Below are 21,911 nucleotides of genomic sequence, written 5' to 3'. Positions count from 1 at the left end.
ACATACACATACATGCACACTTTAGATGTTTTCTGTGTGTTGTCACTTTGAATGAAATTTTAATCAATCCATAAGCATGTATTTTTTTTTAATTTTTTGGACTTTAATATTTTTCCTATTACTTTTAAAACAATTTTTTTGCATTTGTTTTTTAAACTTTTGAGTTTCAGATTCTCTCTTTTATCCCCATCTTCAGTCCCCATTAAGATACATGAGAAATTATCTAAAACATTTTCATAAAAGTCATGTTGTAAAAGAAAACATGTCTCTCATCCTAAAAAAAAATTAAAAAAAAAAAAAAACCTCAAGAAAGATAAACATAAGCATATATTGAAAACTTTGTGTCAGGCACTGTGCAAGACCATGGAGATAAAAATGACAAGAATAAAAGAGTCTGTGCTCTTAAAGACCTTATTTTTTATCTATCTAAAGTTTACAAGGGTATAGATAAATTGTAAGGTCTTTAAGGGAAGGGATTGTTTCATTTTTGTATTTGTATGCCTAGTACCTGATACTTAATGAATGTTAAGTCAAAATCCATTCAAAGGGATAACTCTCAGAAAATATCGGGCAATTAGCCAAGATACACAAGATTTATATAAATACCAATTTTTGCAGAAAAAAAGGGAAACGAAGAATTAGAGAGTGATTAAAATGGTAATGTTCTTTTAACTTGTGGGTTTAGTGTTATTCCAGTCAAGTTACCAAAGAAGCATTATATAGAATCAGAAAAAAATAATAATAATAACAAAATTAATTTGAATAATCAAAAAGTCTAATCTCAAGAGAAATAAAAGGAAAAGAAAGGGCATTACCAAACTTCAGGCTCTATTATAAAGCAGTAGACATTAGATCTCTTCACTAGTGGATAAAATAGAAGAGTAGAAAAGGAATTGTTGATAAAAGGATAAACAGAAACCTTTAAAAATAGTATCCCATTGTTGAATCAACTCAAGAATATAATTGACATGGAGAGGGATTTCCTTTTTGACAAGTCCAGGCATGAAAACTAGAAAGCAGTTTGGTAAAAATTCTGTTTCAGTTCTCATACCATAATGAACCATAGTAAGCTTAAAATGGAATAGGTAAAGTAAATATAAAATTCACACTAAAAATAATTAGTTAAGAACAAGATCAGATAATAAGATTTTAAAAATCATAAAATATAAAACAGACAATAGTGATCATATAGTTCACTTCTACTTCTTCCTTCCCCAATGCTCTGGAAAATTAGATTCTAATTCTGGAACTCCCCTTGACTTTGATAGGCCGGCTGTGGCATTATTTTGCTCTATCCCAGTCCTACACAACACTTCTCATGTATCTTCACTTATACCATCCTAACCCAGACAACTGTATTCCAACCCTTAGCTCCTTTGCCATCTCTTCTTTATGTGCTGTTTTCTCTGTTTAAATGTGAAGATCCTAGAAAGAAGTGACTAGGTTGTGTGTTTTTGTTTTTTGGTTTTATTTTGTTTTGTTTTTGTATCCTTAGCATTTAGGACAATTCTGACCATCTTAAAAGTCCTAAAATGTTTTATCTATCCACCCCTAGGTGATTGTTGTCCTTCATTCTGGAAGAGGACCAAAATGACATCCCTGTGTTAAAAGTCAAATTATCCTATGTCCCATTGGACTGATCAGACTAATATGACCTTGGAATGTTCTACCACAGGTTGGAGATAAATAGTCCATATGACTATTTATAGTGCAATATAGTCCATATGCACTATTTAGTGCTTTCTCTAACTTTGTGCATTTTGCGTTCCTTTTGGGCTAATTTAGTTCTGTTTTGCTCATAGAGCAAATAGGGGCAAGCTATGTTGGATGATCCTGTGCCAATGTCTGTTGTTGTGCAATCAATTCCTAAGAGAGATGATCTTTAGAATGTCCTTGCATCGATTTTTCTGACCACCACATGAATGCTTACCCTGTGTGAGTTCTCTTTTTGGCAGTGTACATTTGACATTCAAACAATGTGGCCAGCCCAAAAGACTTCCTAAGCTGTCTGCAGTGCCTACCAAAATAAAAGGAAGAAATACTATAGGAAATATTTCATCGAATATCAATGATAAATTTCTGATATCTTAAATTTATATGTAATTAACACTAGATAAATGACTTAATAGATAAGAACAAAAGAATAGCAAAGAATAAATGACAAATGATAACTTGAATCGAATCACTAATAGTATGAAAAATATAAATTAGAGTCATTCAGGTTTTATTAAAGATGACCAAAAAAATGACAAGAGTCAATCTTGGAGATACTATGTGAATATAGGAATACTAGCATTGCATTAGCAAGATGGTAAATTGGTCTACCTATCTTTAGTATCCATCTAGAACTATGCCAAAAAAAATAAAAATAAAAAGCAATCATCCATTTCTAAGAGAAACCATTTTGCTCAATTATATACTAACAAACTGATCATTTATAGACTACACAAAATGTGTGCAAAAATACATAATGCTGAGATGGAAAAAGAAATAAACTATTTCAATAATCCATTAGCAGTAAAAAGATTCAATAAATCATAAATGTGCTTCCAAAGCAAAACTTAACTTCAGGGCTAGATGAATACGCAAGTGAATGTCATCAGTCATTTAAAGAACAATTAATTCCAATAATATATAAAATGTTTGAAATAATAAAAAGGAAACCTTTCAATCTCTTTCTCTGATACAAATAAGGTTTTTATGACTAAACCAGGAATAAAAAAAAGCAGAGAAGGCAATCTAAAGACCATTAGCCTTAATGAACATTGCCACAAAAATTATAACAATTGTTATAATATTATGCCCTATGACCAAAGTTGGTTCAACATATGGAAGATTATAAATATAACGTCAAAACACAAATGATAAAAAAAATCATATGATAATCTTTTGAGTAAATCAAGTAATCTTTTTTTTGTTAAAAATTCCAGAAATTGTGGGAATTCATGGTCTTTTCCTTAAAATAGAAAACTGTCTTTAAGTCAAAAAAATTAAAATTATATACAATAGATATTCCTTCCCAGTAAAATCAGGAATCAAACTGTGATAGTCATTATCACCACTGCTGTTTAACTTAGTGTTAGAAATGATAGCTAGAGTAATAAGAAAAGAACTAGAGAGAATCAGCATAGACAAAGAGAAAACAAAATTATTCATTTTTCAGATGATAGGATAGTATATTTGTGGAACTAGAGAGGGTCAATTTTCTCTGGAGTCAAAACTAATTGAAATAATAATTCCAGCAAAGTTGCAGGATAGAAACCTGCAAATTATCATTCCTCTATATAACCAAAAAAAAAAAAAAAATACAGCAGGAAGAGATAGAAAAAGACAAGGACTTCTTCAATTCAAATAACTATAGAAGGTATAAATTGTTTGAAAATATATATATATTTATCAATGTGCACCAAGACCCTGTGGATCTCACTATAAACATTTTGTTGAAATAATGGCAGACCTAAATAATTGAAAAAATATTTCTCATTGATGGGCTAAATCAATATATAAAAAATTGACAGTATTACCTAAATTAATTTTCTTATTCTGTGCCATGCATTTCAAATTCTCCAGAGAATATTTTTACAGATAGAAGGGGAAAATAGTTCATATGGAAGAAAAAAATCAAGAGTATTGTGGAAAAATGTGGGAAGGAAAGTGTCTTTTAGGGTCATATCTCAAATGGTTATTACAAGGTATTAATTACAAAAACAATTTGCTACTGGTTTTAAAAAAAGAAAGTGATCAATAGTGATTATTAACATATCCATATCCATTATATAATAATAACAAATTTCATAGTATGATGTTTGATAAACAATTCAAAAACCCTAGATATTTGGGAGAAGAATTTGATAATTGAAAAAAATGCTAGGAATATATATGTGTGTGTGTGTGTGTGTGTGTGTGTGTGTGTGTGTGTGTGTGTGTATCAAGTGTTAAAAACTAAGTTTAAACCAAAACATCAAACCATATGCCAGGATAAACTCCATGTGGATATTTGATCCTAGTATATATGTTCACATCCTGAATTAAAAGAGTAAGGAATAAATTTGAAAAATGCAATGATAAAGAAAAAAAATAAGAGGAAATCACACAAGGAAAGTTTTTATTTAAAATTAAAAACCTTTGCACATATCTAATATAGAAAAAATTTCAAAGGCAAAGAGGTCACTAGAAAAATATTTATATTAAGTTTTTCTGATAAAGTTCTCATGCTCATAACATATAAGGAACTGTTTCAGATTTAAGCTATTCCCCAACAAATAAATGGTCAAAGAATATGAACAAGCAGTTTTTAACAACAAAATGAAAAATGAGTGCAAAAATACTTTAAGTCAATAGTAATTAGAAAATCAAAATGAAAGCAACTTTGAGGTTCTACCTCACATCTATCAGACTGGTAAAAAATAATAAAAGAGGAAAATGATGAGTGTTATAGGGACTGCAGCAAAATAAGTACACTAGTGTGTCTTTGGAGGAGCTTGATTGGTCCAGTTATTGCAGCAAATAGTTTAGAACCATGCCCAAAAAGAATTACATATGTCCATCCTAGAGCAGAACTGCAGTGGTGAAATGCCAAAGATACCAAGTACTCTTGTCAAGAAAGAAGAATTGAAATGTTCCCTTCCCACATTATTATTCCTAATAATTCCTAATCAGCAGCATCTGCTTTATCATTTTCTTCCACTTTATAAATCATGTAGTTGATCCAATGTAGCACAGGCATGAGGATCATAATAGGAATAAGGGCCTGGTAGGTTAGGAAGGGGCTGGGTTTTTTTTTTTTTTTAATTTAGACAGGTTTGCTTTATTTTTGTTGTGAAAAGAAAATTATCAGTACCAAGAAACAAAACAAAAAACTACCACAATCACCTTAAAAACTTAGAAACTTAATCAGAATAAAATAAATACAATCATTCTCGTGATCAAAGAAATATCTAGACATTATTCCTTTTTTTTTAACCTCTTCCATTTAAAAAATAATTTTTTATAGCTTTTTATTTACAAGATATATGCATGGGTAATTTTTCAATATTGACAGTTGCAAAACCTTTTGTTCCAATTTTTCCCCTCCTTCCCCCAACCCCTCCCCCAGATGGCAGGTAGACCAATACATGTTAAATATGTTAAAGTATATGCTAAATACAATACATGTATATTGGACTTTGAAATAGTATACAATTAACCTGTGAAGGGAAATGCAGGCGGACAAAAATAGAGGGATTGGGAATTCTATGTGGTTCACACTCATTTCCCTGAGGTAGGAAGGGGCTGTTTTTAAGAAAATCGAACTATTTAAAATGAAAAGGGGAATATCAGAAAATAATAGTTATAAAGGAATGATGTCTCTGACTTCCTTTCCAGAAAGAAAAGAAAAAAGAAATATATTTAACCATGGTTGTATGTCTCCTACAGGTTGGAACACTTCAAGGTAGCTTATTCATGTTGTCAGTATCTCTTCTCTGCTCTCAACCTGAAAAGCCTACACTTCAAACGTATTTTCTTTGAGGATGATGGCATGAAGCTCCCATGTGAGACCCCGGGAAAAAAGAACTGTCAGCTACAGTCACTAAAGTGAGTGCCCATCAAAGTCCTCTCAGGACGATCCTCCCAAGCATTAGGGCCATAATGTTAAAGTAAGCAAGAATAATCACTGATTTGAGGGGGGATGGCTGCAAGCTGCCTCTCAGAAAGTAAGCCTTTACTCACTTAAATTCCTCTAGGGACTTCTGCTCAATAAACTCTTCTCTTCACCAGGTTTTGGGGCCAGTTTATTTCAGGGGAGTGCCTCTTTTCCTCTGATATCCCATTGTAGCTTCTCTGACTGTCCCTTGATCTAGCTCCATGAATTGTTGTTGTCTTGCCCCTGTATTCCCTGCACTAGAGAAGTTTAATTCTGGTGTGAGAAGGTTGAATTGCACTGATAGGCCACAATGGGAGAAAAATAACCACTATTTCAGTGAATAAATGTTTTTAAAGGATCCCTTTTATTGTGGAAGAAAGATCTTCTTCATGTTGTTTCATTCCAGATTCCCCCCCTTACAATCTGTAAAATCAATGCCTCCTTGGCCCACTAACTTCATAGTCCTCTGGTAGATTTTGGGTACTGCCTCCTAGGAAGACAGAAGCAGAGCTGTCATTATGCTTGGTATTGTGGCTCTTAGCTGAAGAACTGATGGAGATGCGGGAGGTGTTTGAGGTATCATGACACTGGCCCTAATCTGAAGAGTCGGGCAAGACAAAGAAAGGAGTTAGTAGTCTCCTGCTGGACAGAGAAAGTGAATGAACCAGAATTAAATAGAGAAGGACTGTCCCCTCCTCATTGTGGATAGTCTCCCTCTCTCAATACTTTTTTAGCTTCTGTGTCACAAAATTGACTTAGATTGAGTTTATTGTACACATATAAACACATACATACAACAGATCTTTTTATACAAACTTGCTTTATCAAGCCATCCTCTACTTAGTTGATTTTTTGAATTCTATATAATAATGCCCTCTAGAATTTTGTTTGGAAGCCAAGTGAAACTTCCTGGCCTCTTACTTGAAGAACCCACCTTCTCTCCCTTTTGAATATTGAGATATTTGAATATTTGTCCCTCTCTAGTTCTATGGTCATTCTTCCATTCTTCCACGTCATCCCTAAATTTACCCACAAACCAATCCACCTATTGATTTGTTACTTTGGGGGTTTCCTCACCACAGAGTTGCCTATGTTAGTGAAACCAATTCTTCAACCCCTATCTCTGTCCCAGCTCCTATCCCTAATACAGATTTAGAAACATACGGGGATAGGAGTGGGAAAGGATATGGGCAGGGGGGCATTTTCAAAGACACTGAAAGCAGTGATCATAGAACTGGATTTATTGAGTATGGTGATTCTAAGTGAACTGTGGGATTGAGTGGGACCTTTCCCACTAACAGATGGGGAGTGAATCAGTCCTGGAGAATGTAATTGATCATGTCCTCCCTGGTTTTTTGTTTCCTTCAGAATATCTCATTGTCAAGGACTTGGTGTTAACATTCTGGATTTTTTCTCTGCTTTTGTTAACAATGAAAGCTTGAGGATCTTGGAATTGAGTTTTATTTGCCTTAAGGAGGATGAAGTGAAGCTTCTATGTAATGTCTTGACAAAACAGGATTGTAAACTACAGGCACTCAGGTGAGCCCCTTTGGGTTTTCTTTGGGGTATCTAAGGGTTGGTGATAAAAGGGGAAAATACGGAGGAAAAGAGGAACACAAGTTGCTGAGGAGAAATGGAAAGTCCTTTCATAAGGTAGGTTTAAGAATCAAGGTCTCACACATTTTCATTGCTGTAGGGATTGTTTCTTCTAAGAAATTGGCCAGAAAATGGTCTAATTAGAGTTTCGTCAAATTATCTCTGAAAGATCCAATTGAAGCATACCTTAATTCCAACTTTGTCAACTAATAAACTTTTTTTCTCTCTTACACCTGCACCTGTTGTTTTGGTAGAGAGAAAGGACATTACTTGAGCTCTCCCTAGCATTCCTCAGAATCAATGCTAGATCAAGCCTCTAAATTTCCAAAGGATAAGCCTTTGGAAATTTTTATTAAAAAAAGAAAAGAAGACAACTAAACTATCAGGATCAAAAGTGAAAAGGGTAAACTTATCATTTAATCAAGAGGAAATTAAAACAATAATTAGGAGCTATTTTGCCTAATTGTGTACCAGTAAAACTGACAATCCAATGAAATGGAAAATTATTTACAAAAATAGTTACCTAGATCAACAGAAGAGGAAATAAAATACTTAAATAACCCCATTTTAGAAGAAGAAATTGAATAAGCCATCATTGAACTCCCTAAGAAAAAATTTCCAGGACCAGATGGATTTACATGTGAATTCTACCAAACATTGAAAGAACGATTAAATCCAATACTATATAAACTACTTAGGAAAGTAGGTAAAGTAGGTAAATTCTGTTTATTACAGATATGATGCTAATATCTAAACCATGAAGGGCCAAAACAGAAAAAGAAAATGATATGCCAATTTACCTAATGAATATTAATGCACAAATCTTAAATAGTATATTAGCATAGATTATAGCCATTTATCACCAGGATAATACATTATGACCAAGTTGGATTTATACCTAGAATGCAGGGCTGGTTTAATATCAGGAAAACTATCAGCATGATTAACCATATCAATAACCAAACTAGCAGAAATCATATGATTATCTCAGTAGATGCAGAAAAAGCATCTGACAAAATACAACACCCATTCCTAATAAAAACAATAGAAAACAGAAATAAATGGAGTTTTCCTTAAAATGATAAATAGCAATTACATAAAACCATTAGCAAGCATAATATATAATGGGGATAAAACAAGGTTGTCTATTGTCACCACTATTATTCAACATTGTACTAGAAATGTTATCTTTAACAATAAAAAAGAAGGAAATTGAAGGAATTAAACTAGGTAATGAGAAAACAAAATTAGCACTCTTTGCAGATGATAAGATGGTATATTTGGAGAATCCCTGGAGAATGAACTAAAAAAAGATACTTGAAACAATTAACTTTAGCAAAGTTGCAAAATATAAAATACACACACATAAATAATCAGCATTTCTATATGTTACCAATAAAGTCTAGCAACAAGAAATAGAAAAACAAATCCCATTTAAAATAACTGTAGACAATATAAAAAATTTGGCATTCTACCTGCAAGTCAAAGCCAGGAACTATATGAACACAATTACAAAACACTTTTCATACAAATGAAATCAGATCTAAACAACTGAAAAAATATCACTCATGGGAAGGCCAAGCTAATATAATTTAAATGAAAATTCTGCCTAAATTAACCTACTTATTCAAGACTATACCAATCAAACTGCCACGAAATTACCATATGGAGCTAAAAAAAATTAAAAAAACTCAAGTGGAAGAACATAAGGTCAAGAAAATCAAGGGAATTAATGAAAAATATGCAAAGAAAAGTGGCCCAGTCATACCAGACCTAAAAAATATATTATAAATATATTTGGGACTTGCTAAGAAATAGAATCATGGATCAGTGGAAAAGTTAGGTAAAAAGACAGAAAAGTCAATGACTATAGTAATCCAGTTTTTAACAAATCCAACGACTCCATTTTCTAGGATAAGAACCAATATTTGACAAAAAATTGCAGGGAACACTAGAAAATAGTATGGCAGAAATTAGGCATTGATCAACATCTAACATACGACAATAAGGTTGAAATGGGTTCATGATTTAGATATAAAAGATAATATTATAAGTACATTAGTAGAGCAAGGGGTAGTCTCTAGTTATTTTTAGTGGTCCAAAACAATATCAAATAATATTTTTAACACATAGTATGGATTTCCTACTTTTCTCTTTTAATTAAATCTATTTTAGCCTTCACTTTGTCTGAGATCATGATTACTAACTTGGCTTTTTTTTTTTTTTAACATAATACATCCTGCTTCAGCACTTTATTTTATTTCTGTGTTTATCTCTTCCTTGTGTGTGTTTCCTAAGAGCAAGATTTTTAATGCATTTTGCTATCTGCTTCCATTTTATTAATAAATTTATCCTGTTCACATGCTAAGTAATAATTTATTTGTTATCTATTTTCCTCCATCCTATTTTTCCTCTTTATGTTTTGTTGTTTTATATAATCTATCTTCTGTCATTGATATTTTTTCTGTATGTGTTCACTAATGAGTAATGGTCAAATATAAAGAGTATATTGATTGAGGGAGAGCAAAATTTAAATTTTTCCTAGAATAATTACACTACTTAATTCATAAGTATACTGGAAGTATGTTTGTATTCCTGGCTTTCCACATGTTTTCTGACATTGACCACTTACAATTTTTAATATCCTCTCATTTTCTAGATGGAAGTTGAAGTTCAGACTTGTTTCAGTTTGCATTTCTCTCATTAGTGATTTGAACCAATTTTTAATATCATTGTTGCTTATTTGCTTTTCTTCTGAAAACAGCTTGTTCATATTCTTCAACTTATCTCTTAGAGGGAGGCTTGCAGTTTTCTACTAAATTCCCTGTGATATTCTTTTAAACTGCACTTCTGATTCCACTGGCATAGTGAGCTCTTGGTGAAACTCCCTCTGCCAATGCAGCTCAGGACCTGTTATATAATTCAAGATCTTAGACATTGTCTTGATAAGGGTCAACTATCGTACATTTATTAGAGTTGGCATGAATAGCTTTTCTTCAGATGACAATTTTCTTTTCTCGTCTTAGTTGCAGTCATCTTTTTTTTTTACAAATAAAAACTTTATTTAGTTTTACCTAATGTTAATTATTTGTTTCATCATATTATCTACAAATACTTCAGTATGTTGGTTTACTCAAGCCTAATGCAATAAGCTCATTGAGGACAGGTGTTCCTGGCCACCTTTGTATTTTTTTAGTTTTCAGTTCTATATCCTATTGTTTGATGCTTTCCAATCTCAAAATTCTTTTCTTTGAACCTTGTTGATTCTACTTTTTGTGCCCTCATGGCCACATTCTAATTGGTCTACTCTTAGTCTTTTCCCTCTCCATATATTTGCAAACATAGGTTGAACCTGGAAAACCACCTCCCTGCTACATGGCTGCAAAAGTTCATTCTTTGTGTCAGATTTTTTCACTCTTCCATCTTTCAACCTCATATCAGAGATCAGGATTTGTGACTTTCTCTTCAGATTCTTTATCTTCTTTGCTTTCCATTTGACACTCTATTCCTTCTTCCAAGGAACAGTTCACATGTTCCTTTTACGCTGGGGAGTAACAAGGTATTCATTCCCCAAGCACTTCACTCTCTCCACTAGGAACATAGCCAGATTACATCTTGTTCTGTAGTTGTCACCTGGCTTTCATAGGAATACTCTTTAGATCAGGCCTTCTTAAACTTCTTAAACTTAAAGTTCACCCAAGAAATTTTTACATGAACTTGATATATAGATATATAAAATAGATATACAAATCAAAGATTTGCTGAAAATAAATCAAAGAAATTTATTTTAAAACAAATTTTTGGTATATATCATTTTACTATTTATGAAAGATGAAAGCAAATCTCATACTCATGAAATGGATGTAGCTGTTTATTTTTATATAAAGAATTAAATTTTCTATTTATATCAGATGTTTTCTCAAAACAAAAAATTGGAAATTGAGGGGATGGCCATCAATTGGGGAATGGCTGCCTAAATTGTAATATGTGATTATGAAAAAAATTATTGTTTTGTAAGAAATGATGAATAGGATGCTTTCAGAAAATCTTGGAAAGTCCTCCATGAGCTCAATTAAACAAAATGTATGTCTACATAGTACTAGCAAAGTTGTGGGATGATCAGCTGTGAATGACTTTGCTATTCTCAACAACATAACGATCCAAGATGACTCTGAAGAACTTTAAAAAAATTGTTCTCCATATCCAGAGAAAGAACTGTCTGAATAAACAATGAAGCATATTTTTTTTATTTTATTTTTTCTTGAGGGTTTTTTTTTTTTTAGAGAAGGAATCTACGTTTTCTTTTGCAACATAACTTTTATGGAAATGTTTTGCACAACTTCACATGGGTCTTCTTAATGGGGATATGTGAGGAAGAAGGGGGAGAATCTGGAACTCAAAATTTTAAAACAAATATTAAAAATTGTTTTACCTGTAACTGTGGAAAATAAAAATATTAAAACATTAAAAAGAAATTTTGGCAGGATATATTTCATGACATCCCCCAATTTGGTTACACAACCCATATGTGATTTTGACCCACAGTTTAAAAAGCTTTGCTCTAGATGATTGGAAGTTTAATTCCTGCTCTTTACATTTCCTAGAACTAAGATCCTTAGTTCTCTGTCACTTTGTGGTTAGCTTACACAGATCATTCATACAGTTATTACCAGGGCACACTGCATAGTAGTTGTACCTCTTTTGAATAGGGACATCTCAGTTCCTTGGATTCAAGTCATGGTTTAGCTTTTAGTAGTCTTTCCTATCTTTGAGGGAGTTTTACTTACTTTTTTGTTTTACATTAAATACAGTGTTATGATTTGTGTTGTGTTATAGGGCAATCTGTACCTTGGAAGTTCCTTCCAAAGCTCTAATGCAAGTGAGAGATGTCATCAGTTTTGTGAGAAAATCTTGGGTATAATTTGACTTCCAATTACTTTTCACTTCTTGTCCTGTATCTAAACTTGAAACACTTTCTACACACATCTGTTTTCAAGAGTTGTGACTGTAGTGTTACCCTGGCCAGATGCAAAAAATCTTTTATTAGCTAAAAACAAAACTGGAATCCATCTCTGACCTTTTTTTAAATACCTAATCACAATTGTTAATTTTTTCCCTTAATATCATGTATTTACAAAATATAATCTAGGAAATTGAATCAGAGTGGAGGGGAATGAGAAGTAGTTTTGGAAAAATGCATTTTATATTTCATTTGTAATTTATTTTGTCTTTTGTTTTTGCCTTTATATCACATACATTTCATTCCATTCCCCATCCAGAATTGTGTCATATTTATTAGTTTTAGATTTTTTTATTCTAACTTTAATGAACACTGGAAAAAAAAGAGAATATTTCCATGTACAAATTAGAACAATAAAAGAGTATATATAAAATTTTAAATTTTAAAAATACACAATTTGCCTTTTTCCTTAGAAATTTGTAATAAATGCAACATGTTACTTTCAAATTGTTTTTCTTATATGTTTCCCTCTGAACTTCCTTATCTTCCCTTCTTTTCATTAAAAAAAAAAATACTCCAAAGACATTCATTTCTGTCTTTGATGTTCTTGCTAACTAACAAGTGGAACTCTGGAGCAAAAGGTATAAATATTTTAGTTATTTAATAATGTAATTCCAAATTGGTTTTCCATAACACTCATAACAATTCCCTCACAATTAGGGAATCTGTTTTTCCACAATTCTCTAACATTTGCTTTTCCTATCTTTTGTCATTTTTGCTTATTTACTTCGCAATTATTTTACTCTACATTTCCTGTAGTAGTGGCAATCTGTAGAAGTCTTTTATGATTATTAGAGGTTTGTAATTTCTCTTTGAGATCTGTTTGTTCATCTCCTTTGACCACATTAAGCAATGACTTCAATTATATAATTCTCTTAGTTCCATATATTTATATATGGATATATACATATATATATACATGTGTGTGTGTATCTTGGATATTGATCCCATATCAGAGATTTGCTGCCAAAACAAAACAGAACATTTTCCCAGTATATCCCCTTATCATAATATATATATATATATATACACACATACAAATATTGTTACATATCATACCATATATCACATTGATCATATATATACACTACACATTTACATATATGTGTGTACTACATATATATATATATATGATATTAATCCCATATCAGAGATTTTCTGCCAAAACAAAACATTTTCCCAATATATCCACATTTTATTATTTATTACTTCTGTTCTGCAAAAACTTTTCAATTTCATGTAATGGATAGGAGCTATTTTTTTTGTTGTTATTCTTACTATCTAATATTTCTTCTCTATCCATAGCTGTATAAGGTTCCTACTCTGTTTTTCTTTCTCCCCTTCTTGCTCTCCCCTCTCTTTCCCTCCTCAGGCCACATATGCATTTTGACCTAATAATGGTATCTGTTATAAATGTTGGTCTAAAACTAATTTCTGCAAAAATGCTTTCCAATTTTTCCAGCAATTTTTTCATATAGTTTGTTCTTCCATGAATAATTTAGGTGCTCATATCTTTTGAAGATTAATTATTGAATTTAATTTTTTCTGATTCTTACTTGATCTGATCTATTGGTATACTTTTCCATTTTTTTAAACTAGTATTAAATAATTTTGACGATCTTTGCCTTATAGTATAATTTGAGGACTAAAAATGCTATTCTCTGCAAAGGACTGTCCATTTTTAAAGAAACTAAATTCATTCCATTGTATGGAGATCATGTATGTGTTTTTAAAGCATTGCCCAGAGAAAGACAAAAAGTGAATTAATCACAGAAAATTGAATTGATCACTTTCCCTCTGATTAAATTTTCTCCTACAGTTTGCGGTCTTGTGATCTTACCACTACAGGTTACCAGAATCTCTTCTCTGCTCTTAGTAGCAACATGAGCCTGAAAAACCTAGATTTGAGTCGAAATTCATTTGAGGAAACAGAAATAAAATCTCTGTGTAAGACTTTGGAGAACCAAAACTGCAAGCTAGAGAAACTCAGGTAAGTTTCCATAAGTTCTCTTTGTAGATGTTCCCCTCCACAACAGGGCTGCTTTAGGAAGAGAGAGCAACACAAACTAGGGAAAGGAGAATGGAAATTGTCTGCCTGTTCCATGTTCAGGGTTCATAGTCTTGCACTCCTCCCTTTCACTAAAGAGTAAAGTAAAAGGTAAAGACTGGTTTGATAAGGCAATGCTGCCTTTCTCTCTAACAGTTATTATCACATCTTTGTGCATGGATCCCAAATCTATATTATCCTGCCCAGCCTGTTGATATCCTGTAAGCATGTCAAATTCAACAGGTCTAAACAGAATTGGTTCTTTTCAATAAAATCCATATCCCTTCCTAACTTCCCTATTTTTGCAGCTCCAGTGTTCTTGATTCCTCACTTTCTCACACTATATATAGTCAGTTGCCAAATTTTATAATTTCTTCTTCCCAAAAAACCCCAAACATTTTCTGTTATCTCTGTGCATACAACGACCTTTCTAGATCAGACCCTCATTATCATTCACCTTCACTATTACAGTAGCCTCCTAACTGGTTTCCATACCTCATTTTTCCCCTATCTAACCTCTACTCCCCACACTTGCCCAAGTGATTTCCTCAAGCACCAATCTGACCATGCCATTCCCTTATTCACTAAGCTCTAGTTGCTCCATATTACCTCCGTGACCAAATATGGAATCTTCTGTTTGACATTTAAAACTCTTTACAACAGCGTCCTCCACCTACCTCTCCAAACTTACTTTCTTTGCACAGTCTGTAGTTCAGCCAGAGTAGCCTTACTGTTGCTCACATCCTGCAGTCCATCTTCTGTGTTTATACCTTTGCAAGAGCTGGCCAGTGTGCCTGGAATGATCTCCCTTTGAAGTCCTGGTGTTTTTTAAGACTTTTTTTTTCCCTCACTATGAAGTCTTTCCTGATCTGCTCAGTTATTAGTGCCCTCCTCAAAAAAATTCCCTTGTTCTCTTTTGTCTCTTCCTGTATAGTATCTCCCCTGATAGGATGAAAACTCCTTGAAGACAGAGACTATTCCACTCGTATCTTATTATCCCCAATATCTAATGCTCTGCCTAGTATATAATAGGTACTTAACAACTCTATTTAGTGTTTTATAGTAATACATTCTAACAGGAGGAAGCCATGCAATACTGAGAGAAGTTTAGAGAGAAGAGATAATTAGGAATTGGTCAATTAGAAAATATCTTAGATGTTATTAACTAGCAACAGGAACTGACATTAATGCCTAATCTTTTCCTTCTGTTGTCTTTTTAGAAATATTTAATTGAGCTTGATTTCATTGTTACTATTTCCCTTGTATGTTTTTGAGAAAATACATGCCAAGAAAGGAAATCACAGTGAAGGGAATAGAAAATTTTTTTTTCCATTTCAATTTTTTGTTTGTTTTTATATCTCCTACATTTCTTAGAATATTTTCCCCTTTCTCTCTTTCCCAGAGAGTTATTCCATTACAGCGCAGAATTTTAAAAGAGAAAAAAAAAATTCAGCAGAACTAAATACGTCAACCAAGTCTAATGCCTTAATGTATTCTTTCATACTCATAATTCTTCATATCTTCAAAGAAGAGAAGTATTTTATATGAATGATTAGACTGTTCCCATTTGTGGATAGCAATTGTCTTGATTGCTTCATGCAATAGAACATTGCAGGGAATCTAAAACCATTCACCTTCGACTTAACCACCCCAGAGTAGAAATCAAATGGATGAAAACATCTGTCAACAAGATTATGGCTTTCATTTGAATGGAAAATCTATAGAAATTATTCATTAATGTGTATAAATGTGACAAACGTTACAAGTAGACGTTGAATCAGACTCCTAATTGAAAAGAAGGAGGTGATGGGCTGGATTGCCTTCAGGAAATTTCAGTGCTTTTCTGACTCAGAAATTCCTATGGACACAGAGACCCATCTTTTCCATACCAACACTGTATAGGTATTATTGTAGAGGAATAAACAATAGAATACAACTTCCAAAAAATTAAAAATGAATATTATGCAAATGATAGTGGAGAAACACATACTGGTTATGAGCCCTTTATAACATATAACCAACAAGAAACTGAAGAATATAAGTAAAGGTTATGTCACCAAGGATATGACATGATTGGACACATGATCAATTGGAGGAAATGAAAACTTGAATGCCCTCATAACGCAAGGAAGGCTTCCAACATGCTGGGTAGAGGCCCAGTGGCCAGTGTATGGGAGAACATAGACAAAAGCCTTGCATGGGTTGTGATGTACATTATAATAGGGATCTCCAAAATCCATGAAATCAAAAATTCATTTGTGCATTTGAGAGATGTTTTTGTATTTAGAATTGTTTTCTGCTATTATTTTTCCAAAATAAAATTCTTTCTTCCTCACTGACAGTGGGTCCCCCACATTTGGAGTCTAATATCATAAGCCTTGCTTTTTGCTTCAGAAGAAAATCAAGAGATACCAAAGAAAATAAAATGTAAAGATGAGGGAGACCAGTATCCAGAGGAGACAGCATGAGGGCAATGAGAAAACTGATTCTTATCTTCTGTTAAAAGGGGACATGAGAGATATCATGAAGGATGGATGCACATTTCTATTTTAGGCTTTGGAGAATCAACTCTATGTGTATTGAGAGCATCCTTGATGAAAATATGAGATGGGAGAATTTATTTATTTTTTTTTTTTTTGCAGATGATAACCTAGAGGAGACTACAGAGTCACACAGTTGATAGTTCACTTTGAGAAATACTTGCTAAATGCCTGCCTTATGAAAGACCCTGTGCTTTGTGCTGGGGATATAAAATCAAAAATAAAACAGTGCCAACTTTTAAAAATATTATATTGTACAAAGGATATACAGTATGCGTACATCTAAGGACATACAAAGCAATTTTAACCAGAAGATCAGGAATAGCCTCTCATTAGACTTTCCTTTAGATCTTACTGAATTCTGGATTCTTCTTTGAAAGAAGCAGGCAATTCTAAAAGACAACCAATCAATGAACATTTTTAATTACCGTAGATACCAAGAAAGGCAAAAAGATGGTCCCTGCTATCAAGAAATTTATATTTTAGTGGGAGAGTAGTAAACAAAAAAAAATTGTACATAAAAGAAACAGTATATGTAGCAGTTAAACTTAGAGGGAAAATATTGGTTGATAGAAGTTGCAGGGAGTAGAGTGTTGGTGATGGGAAAAGCAGACAGGAAAGATCAATTTTAGGTGAAATTTGACCTGAATCTTGAAGGAAGCTAGAAGATGGAAGTTAGGAAGAAGTAAATTCTAAGTACAAAAAGAACCAATGAAAAGGCAATCAGGACATAACTTATAGAGTAGAAATAAAAATAAAAGCCATTGTTGGATCATAGAGGAAGGAAGTTAAGTAATGTTTAACATTAGAAAAGTAGGAAAAATGAAGAATAGGGTTAAATATAAAGCAGAGGAAATGATGGAATGATCAACAATTATAAGCAGATAAAAGGATTTCAGAGTACACGAGCATGAGAGTGGAACAACATCTCTGAGTGAAAGATCAAGGATGTGATTGCGTCTCTGTGTAGCTGAAATGGAGTGAGAAAGTAGGACATGGAAATTTAGTAGACAAGAATAGAAAGATTCAGATATTTAAGGGGGTATCAGCATTTCTGTTGAAGTCCTCTAATATGAAACTATAAATTGCGGTAGACATTAAGATTATAAGTGAGGCAAGTAACCCATTAAGGAAGGAAAGGAAGGAGAAGAGGAAAGTTGAGACTGGGTATTGAGTGGGTAATAAATTGCACTTAATTTTCATTATAATTATAATTAAATTGCATTGAATAATCTCTTCCTTAAAGGAAAAGAGGCTATTTAGTGATCCTGGTGGAAGGAAAATCTGGTGTGACAATGTTCAAACAGAAATATTCCGAATCGCTTTTCATGATCCATTAATTGGTTGGATATAAATGCTAGTGAAACCAGTATTGGAAAGGGTGGCCAAAAAATTATTACAAGGAGGCAGAACTCATTGTCAAAAGATAGAAGCAGTAAGAAAGGAAAAGGTTCCGGATCAAAGCAGGCTTGTAAATATGGATCATTAAGAGAGGAAAAGGTTTAAAATGAAAGCAGGCTTCATAATTATGGATCATTAATTCCAGAAAGTAGATGAGATATAGATCTGGAGTCAACATTTTTAGGGTAAAGTTGAAGAGATAGGTGTAAGAGGTTGGGCAGTAGGGGATCAGATTTGTACAAGGAGGAGAATATGATCAAAAGGGAATATACAAACAATTGACAAATAAGCCTGGCAGAATGTCAGTGGCTATTCAAAATTCTCCCATGAGGTTCAGCTTTATGGTGAGCAATCCTATTGTGTTCTGTGAGTTCTAAGATCCCACTTCCCAGAAAAATCAGGTCTCCAGAGGGAGTTGAAATAAGAGGTAGGAAATGGATAAGGCTAGGAATGATCCCTGGAGCATTGCAGAATGTCCTGAAGTGAAGAGAGACCAAAATGCTCTAGTTCTGGGATTCATGGCTCTCTGAGAAGGCTCTTAGACTAAGGCAAAACAGGAGGTAATTATCCTCACAGCTGATGCAGATCTGAGAAGTTTCCTGAACAAAGAAACCAAAAGCAGATGCCCTGGACTAATGTCCTGAAAAGACTTGGGATGGTGATGGAGATGATAGAACTCCAATGATAACTAGATGAGTAGAGAAAGTAATTTGTGAATACCTCAGCTATGGATGGCACCATAAGTAAAGGCATAGAAACCTCACAGACAAATGCAAAAAAGTAGAAATAAGCTTATCACATCCTTTCCTGACCACAGTGCAATAAAATTATATTCAGTAAAGGATCTTTGGAGAAAAAAATTAAAAATTGGTGATTGAATGACAAACATAAATAGTGAGTCAAATAAAAAGTGACAGGAACAAAAGAAAATGTTAGCTGACAAAATTGAGACAACACATCAAAATTTATGGGATTCAAGTACCTTGGTGTTAAAATTAGAAAAAATCCTAGAAAAGAAATAAATCAACCCATCTCCATTTACTATCAAGGCAGAAATCATGAAAATCAAAGATATTAATGGAATAGAAAGAAAACAAAACATTAAATTGACCCCAAAAAAGGCACATTGGGGCTTTTTTTTTAAACTAACAATATGAATAAAGAGTTTGCTTGATTTTTTTTAAGTGTCAGAGGAAAAACAAATTGTATGGAAAAAATTTTCCACAAGTGAAGGTAAAATAGTGGAAATTTTAAAATTTCCTAGGAAAAGAGGGAAGGAGTTATCAGAAACTTGAGTTTAATCCATTTTACCATTTATCAAGATGAACTTCTATTTCCTAAATAGATGTATAGATCTATTTTCCTAAATAGTTGTATCATAAACAAATTAGATGAGCAAAGAAATTACCCGTGAGATCTATATATAAGAAAAGCATGACTAAAGGATAGAGAAGACTGAAAAAGATAAAATTTCCAGTTTTGATTATAAGGATTAAAAAGTTTTTGTACAAATAAAAAATCCTATAGCTAACATTAAAAATGAATTATCATGAAAAGAATATCTATTTGAAGCTTCCCAATAAGAAACCAGGAAATGAATTCAGAGGGAATAATTTAAATAATAATTCCTCTTCTCATTGTATTTTATCCTATAGATTGACATATTGCAAACTCTCTCCTGCTTGTTGTTGGTATCTCTCATCAAACCTCATGAAGAATGAGAGCCTGAAAGATTTGTGCCTGAGCCGTAACTGTGTTGGAGATTGTGCAGTGAAACTCTTGTGTAAAGCCTTGGGAAATCAGAATTGTAAACTACACACACTGAGGTAAAACCCTAAGTGTTTTGTGAAGGGTTCCTTGGGCCAAGAGGAAAAGGGGGAACCTTCTTGTCTGAAGCAGAATCAAGGTGACCCCTAATCTCAACACTTTAATCTCTTTAATAAATGATGTGTAATCGATCTCCCTTCCTCTTGTGTCTTGGGGCCCAGTTTGTAGGAGAACAGTTTGCTAAAGGAAGCATGCACTTCGCTCTGGGAGACCCACTGAAGGTTCTGTAAAGAGACAGTCATGTAAAGTTAGATACTAATGACTAGGTGTAATGAAGATTATATTACCTCTTCCCAATAATATTCGTTTTTAAGAGCTCATCAACTCTTCCTTTGTGATAAAATCACAATATTCCAGAGTTAGATGTAGCCTCAAAAACCATCCAGACTAATTTATGCTTGAACAGGAGTCTCTTATTTAACTGCTCTGAGAAATAGTTGTTCAACCTCCACTTGCAAACCTCCACTGAAAAAAATATATATAATTTATAACATAACCTCTCTTTTGAAAATTTTAAATTGTCAATAAAGTCAGCCTGGGGATTTATTGAATCTTGTCCTTCTGGCTCAGACAGAGCTCCAAAAATTTTCTAGGGAGTTGAGCTCAGTAATTTTAAAATTATGTCTCCCAGATCTATTTTCCAGTGAGATATTTCACATTGTTTCTATTTATTTTGGTATTGCTTTATTCTCATAAAATCATTAACTATTTGCTCAGTTCTAATTTTTAAAGAATAATTTTCTTCAGTGAGCTTTTGTACCTCCTTTTTCATTTGCCCAATTATTCTTTTAATGGAATTGTTTTCTTCAGTGGATTTTCTTTTCCACTTGTCCAATTCTGCTTTTTTAAAGGCTTTTTCCTCCTCATTGACTTTTTGTACTTCCTTTACCATGGGGCCTAGGCTGTTTTTGAAAGTTTATTTTTTTTTAACATTTATTTGTGTCTCTTTATCAAGCTGTTGCCTTGTTCACAATTTTCTTGTATCATTCTTATTTCTCTTCCCAATTTTTCTTTTGCCTCTCTTATTTGATTTTCAAATCAGTTTTTAATTCTTCCATGGCCTGAGATCACTTCATATTTTTCTTGGAAGCTTTGGATGTAAGAGCTTTGATTTTGTTGTCTTCTTTTGAGAGTATATTTTGATTTTCCTTGTCCTAAAGCATCTTTCTATGTTCAGAATAATTTTTTTTTTTGCTGTTTGCTCATTTCCCTAATCTATTACTTGAGTTTTAACTCTTTGTTAAAGTAGGGTTCTGTTTCCAGGGTGAAAGATGCACTGTCCCAAGTTTTTGTACATCTATTTTCATAGATTTTTCTAAAGCTCTGTAAGTTTTCAGTTCTTCCAAGGCGGTATGAGCTACGAAGAAGAATGTTTACTAATTTCTTGGCCTATACTCTGACCTGTGAGCAGCCACACTCTTCTCTGTCCTGGAACTATGAGAACAGTCCCTAGTCCACTTTGACTGTAAACTCACCCTAGGAGTGCTGTCTAGAACTGTGACCTGGATCAGATTATAGGAAAAGCAACAGAGCCCTACCTCAGTACTAGCAAAGAGACCCTTACAATCTTCTAACCAGTTCTTTAACTCCCTTGCTATCTGTGGGCTAACCAGAAGATGCTACTGTCACTTCTGATTCAGGGGCTTCCAGGTTTGCCGGGCCTAGGGCCATGCTGGTACAGCTTGCTCTGGACTGTGCTCCACTCCTACCAAGGCACAAGAAACTTTTCCTGCCAACCTTCCAAGTTCTTTAGAATCGGTGGGATGAGAGGCCTGGAAATCACCAATACAGTTTCCCCAAGACCTGTCCCTGGTCTACTGGGGCTGGGGCTGTGCTGGTGTGCCATGTACTGGCCTG

The 21,911-nt window shown here is 33.3% G+C and overlaps 1 protein-coding gene across 1 annotated transcript in view; it reads left to right on the top strand.

Moving 5' to 3' along the window:
- The window catches only part of LOC127555282 (NACHT, LRR and PYD domains-containing protein 3-like), a 55,610-nt gene that overhangs the window by 22,109 nt on the left and 11,590 nt on the right, over positions 1 to 21,911 (top strand). The window contains exons 5-8 of the mRNA XM_051987507.1: positions 5,416 to 5,574; positions 6,992 to 7,162; positions 14,059 to 14,229; positions 19,883 to 20,053. Coding sequence (XP_051843467.1) covers positions 5,416 to 5,574; positions 6,992 to 7,162; positions 14,059 to 14,229; positions 19,883 to 20,053 — 672 coding nt within the window. The remainder of the gene's footprint in view (positions 1 to 5,415; positions 5,575 to 6,991; positions 7,163 to 14,058; positions 14,230 to 19,882; positions 20,054 to 21,911) is intronic.

This window comes from Antechinus flavipes, chromosome 3 (genome assembly GCF_016432865.1).
Source record: "Antechinus flavipes isolate AdamAnt ecotype Samford, QLD, Australia chromosome 3, AdamAnt_v2, whole genome shotgun sequence".
Lineage (NCBI taxonomy): Eukaryota > Metazoa > Chordata > Mammalia > Dasyuromorphia > Dasyuridae > Antechinus > Antechinus flavipes.
The sequence above is the reverse complement of the archived record's forward strand: the minus strand, read 5'-3'. Positions and strand labels throughout refer to the sequence as shown.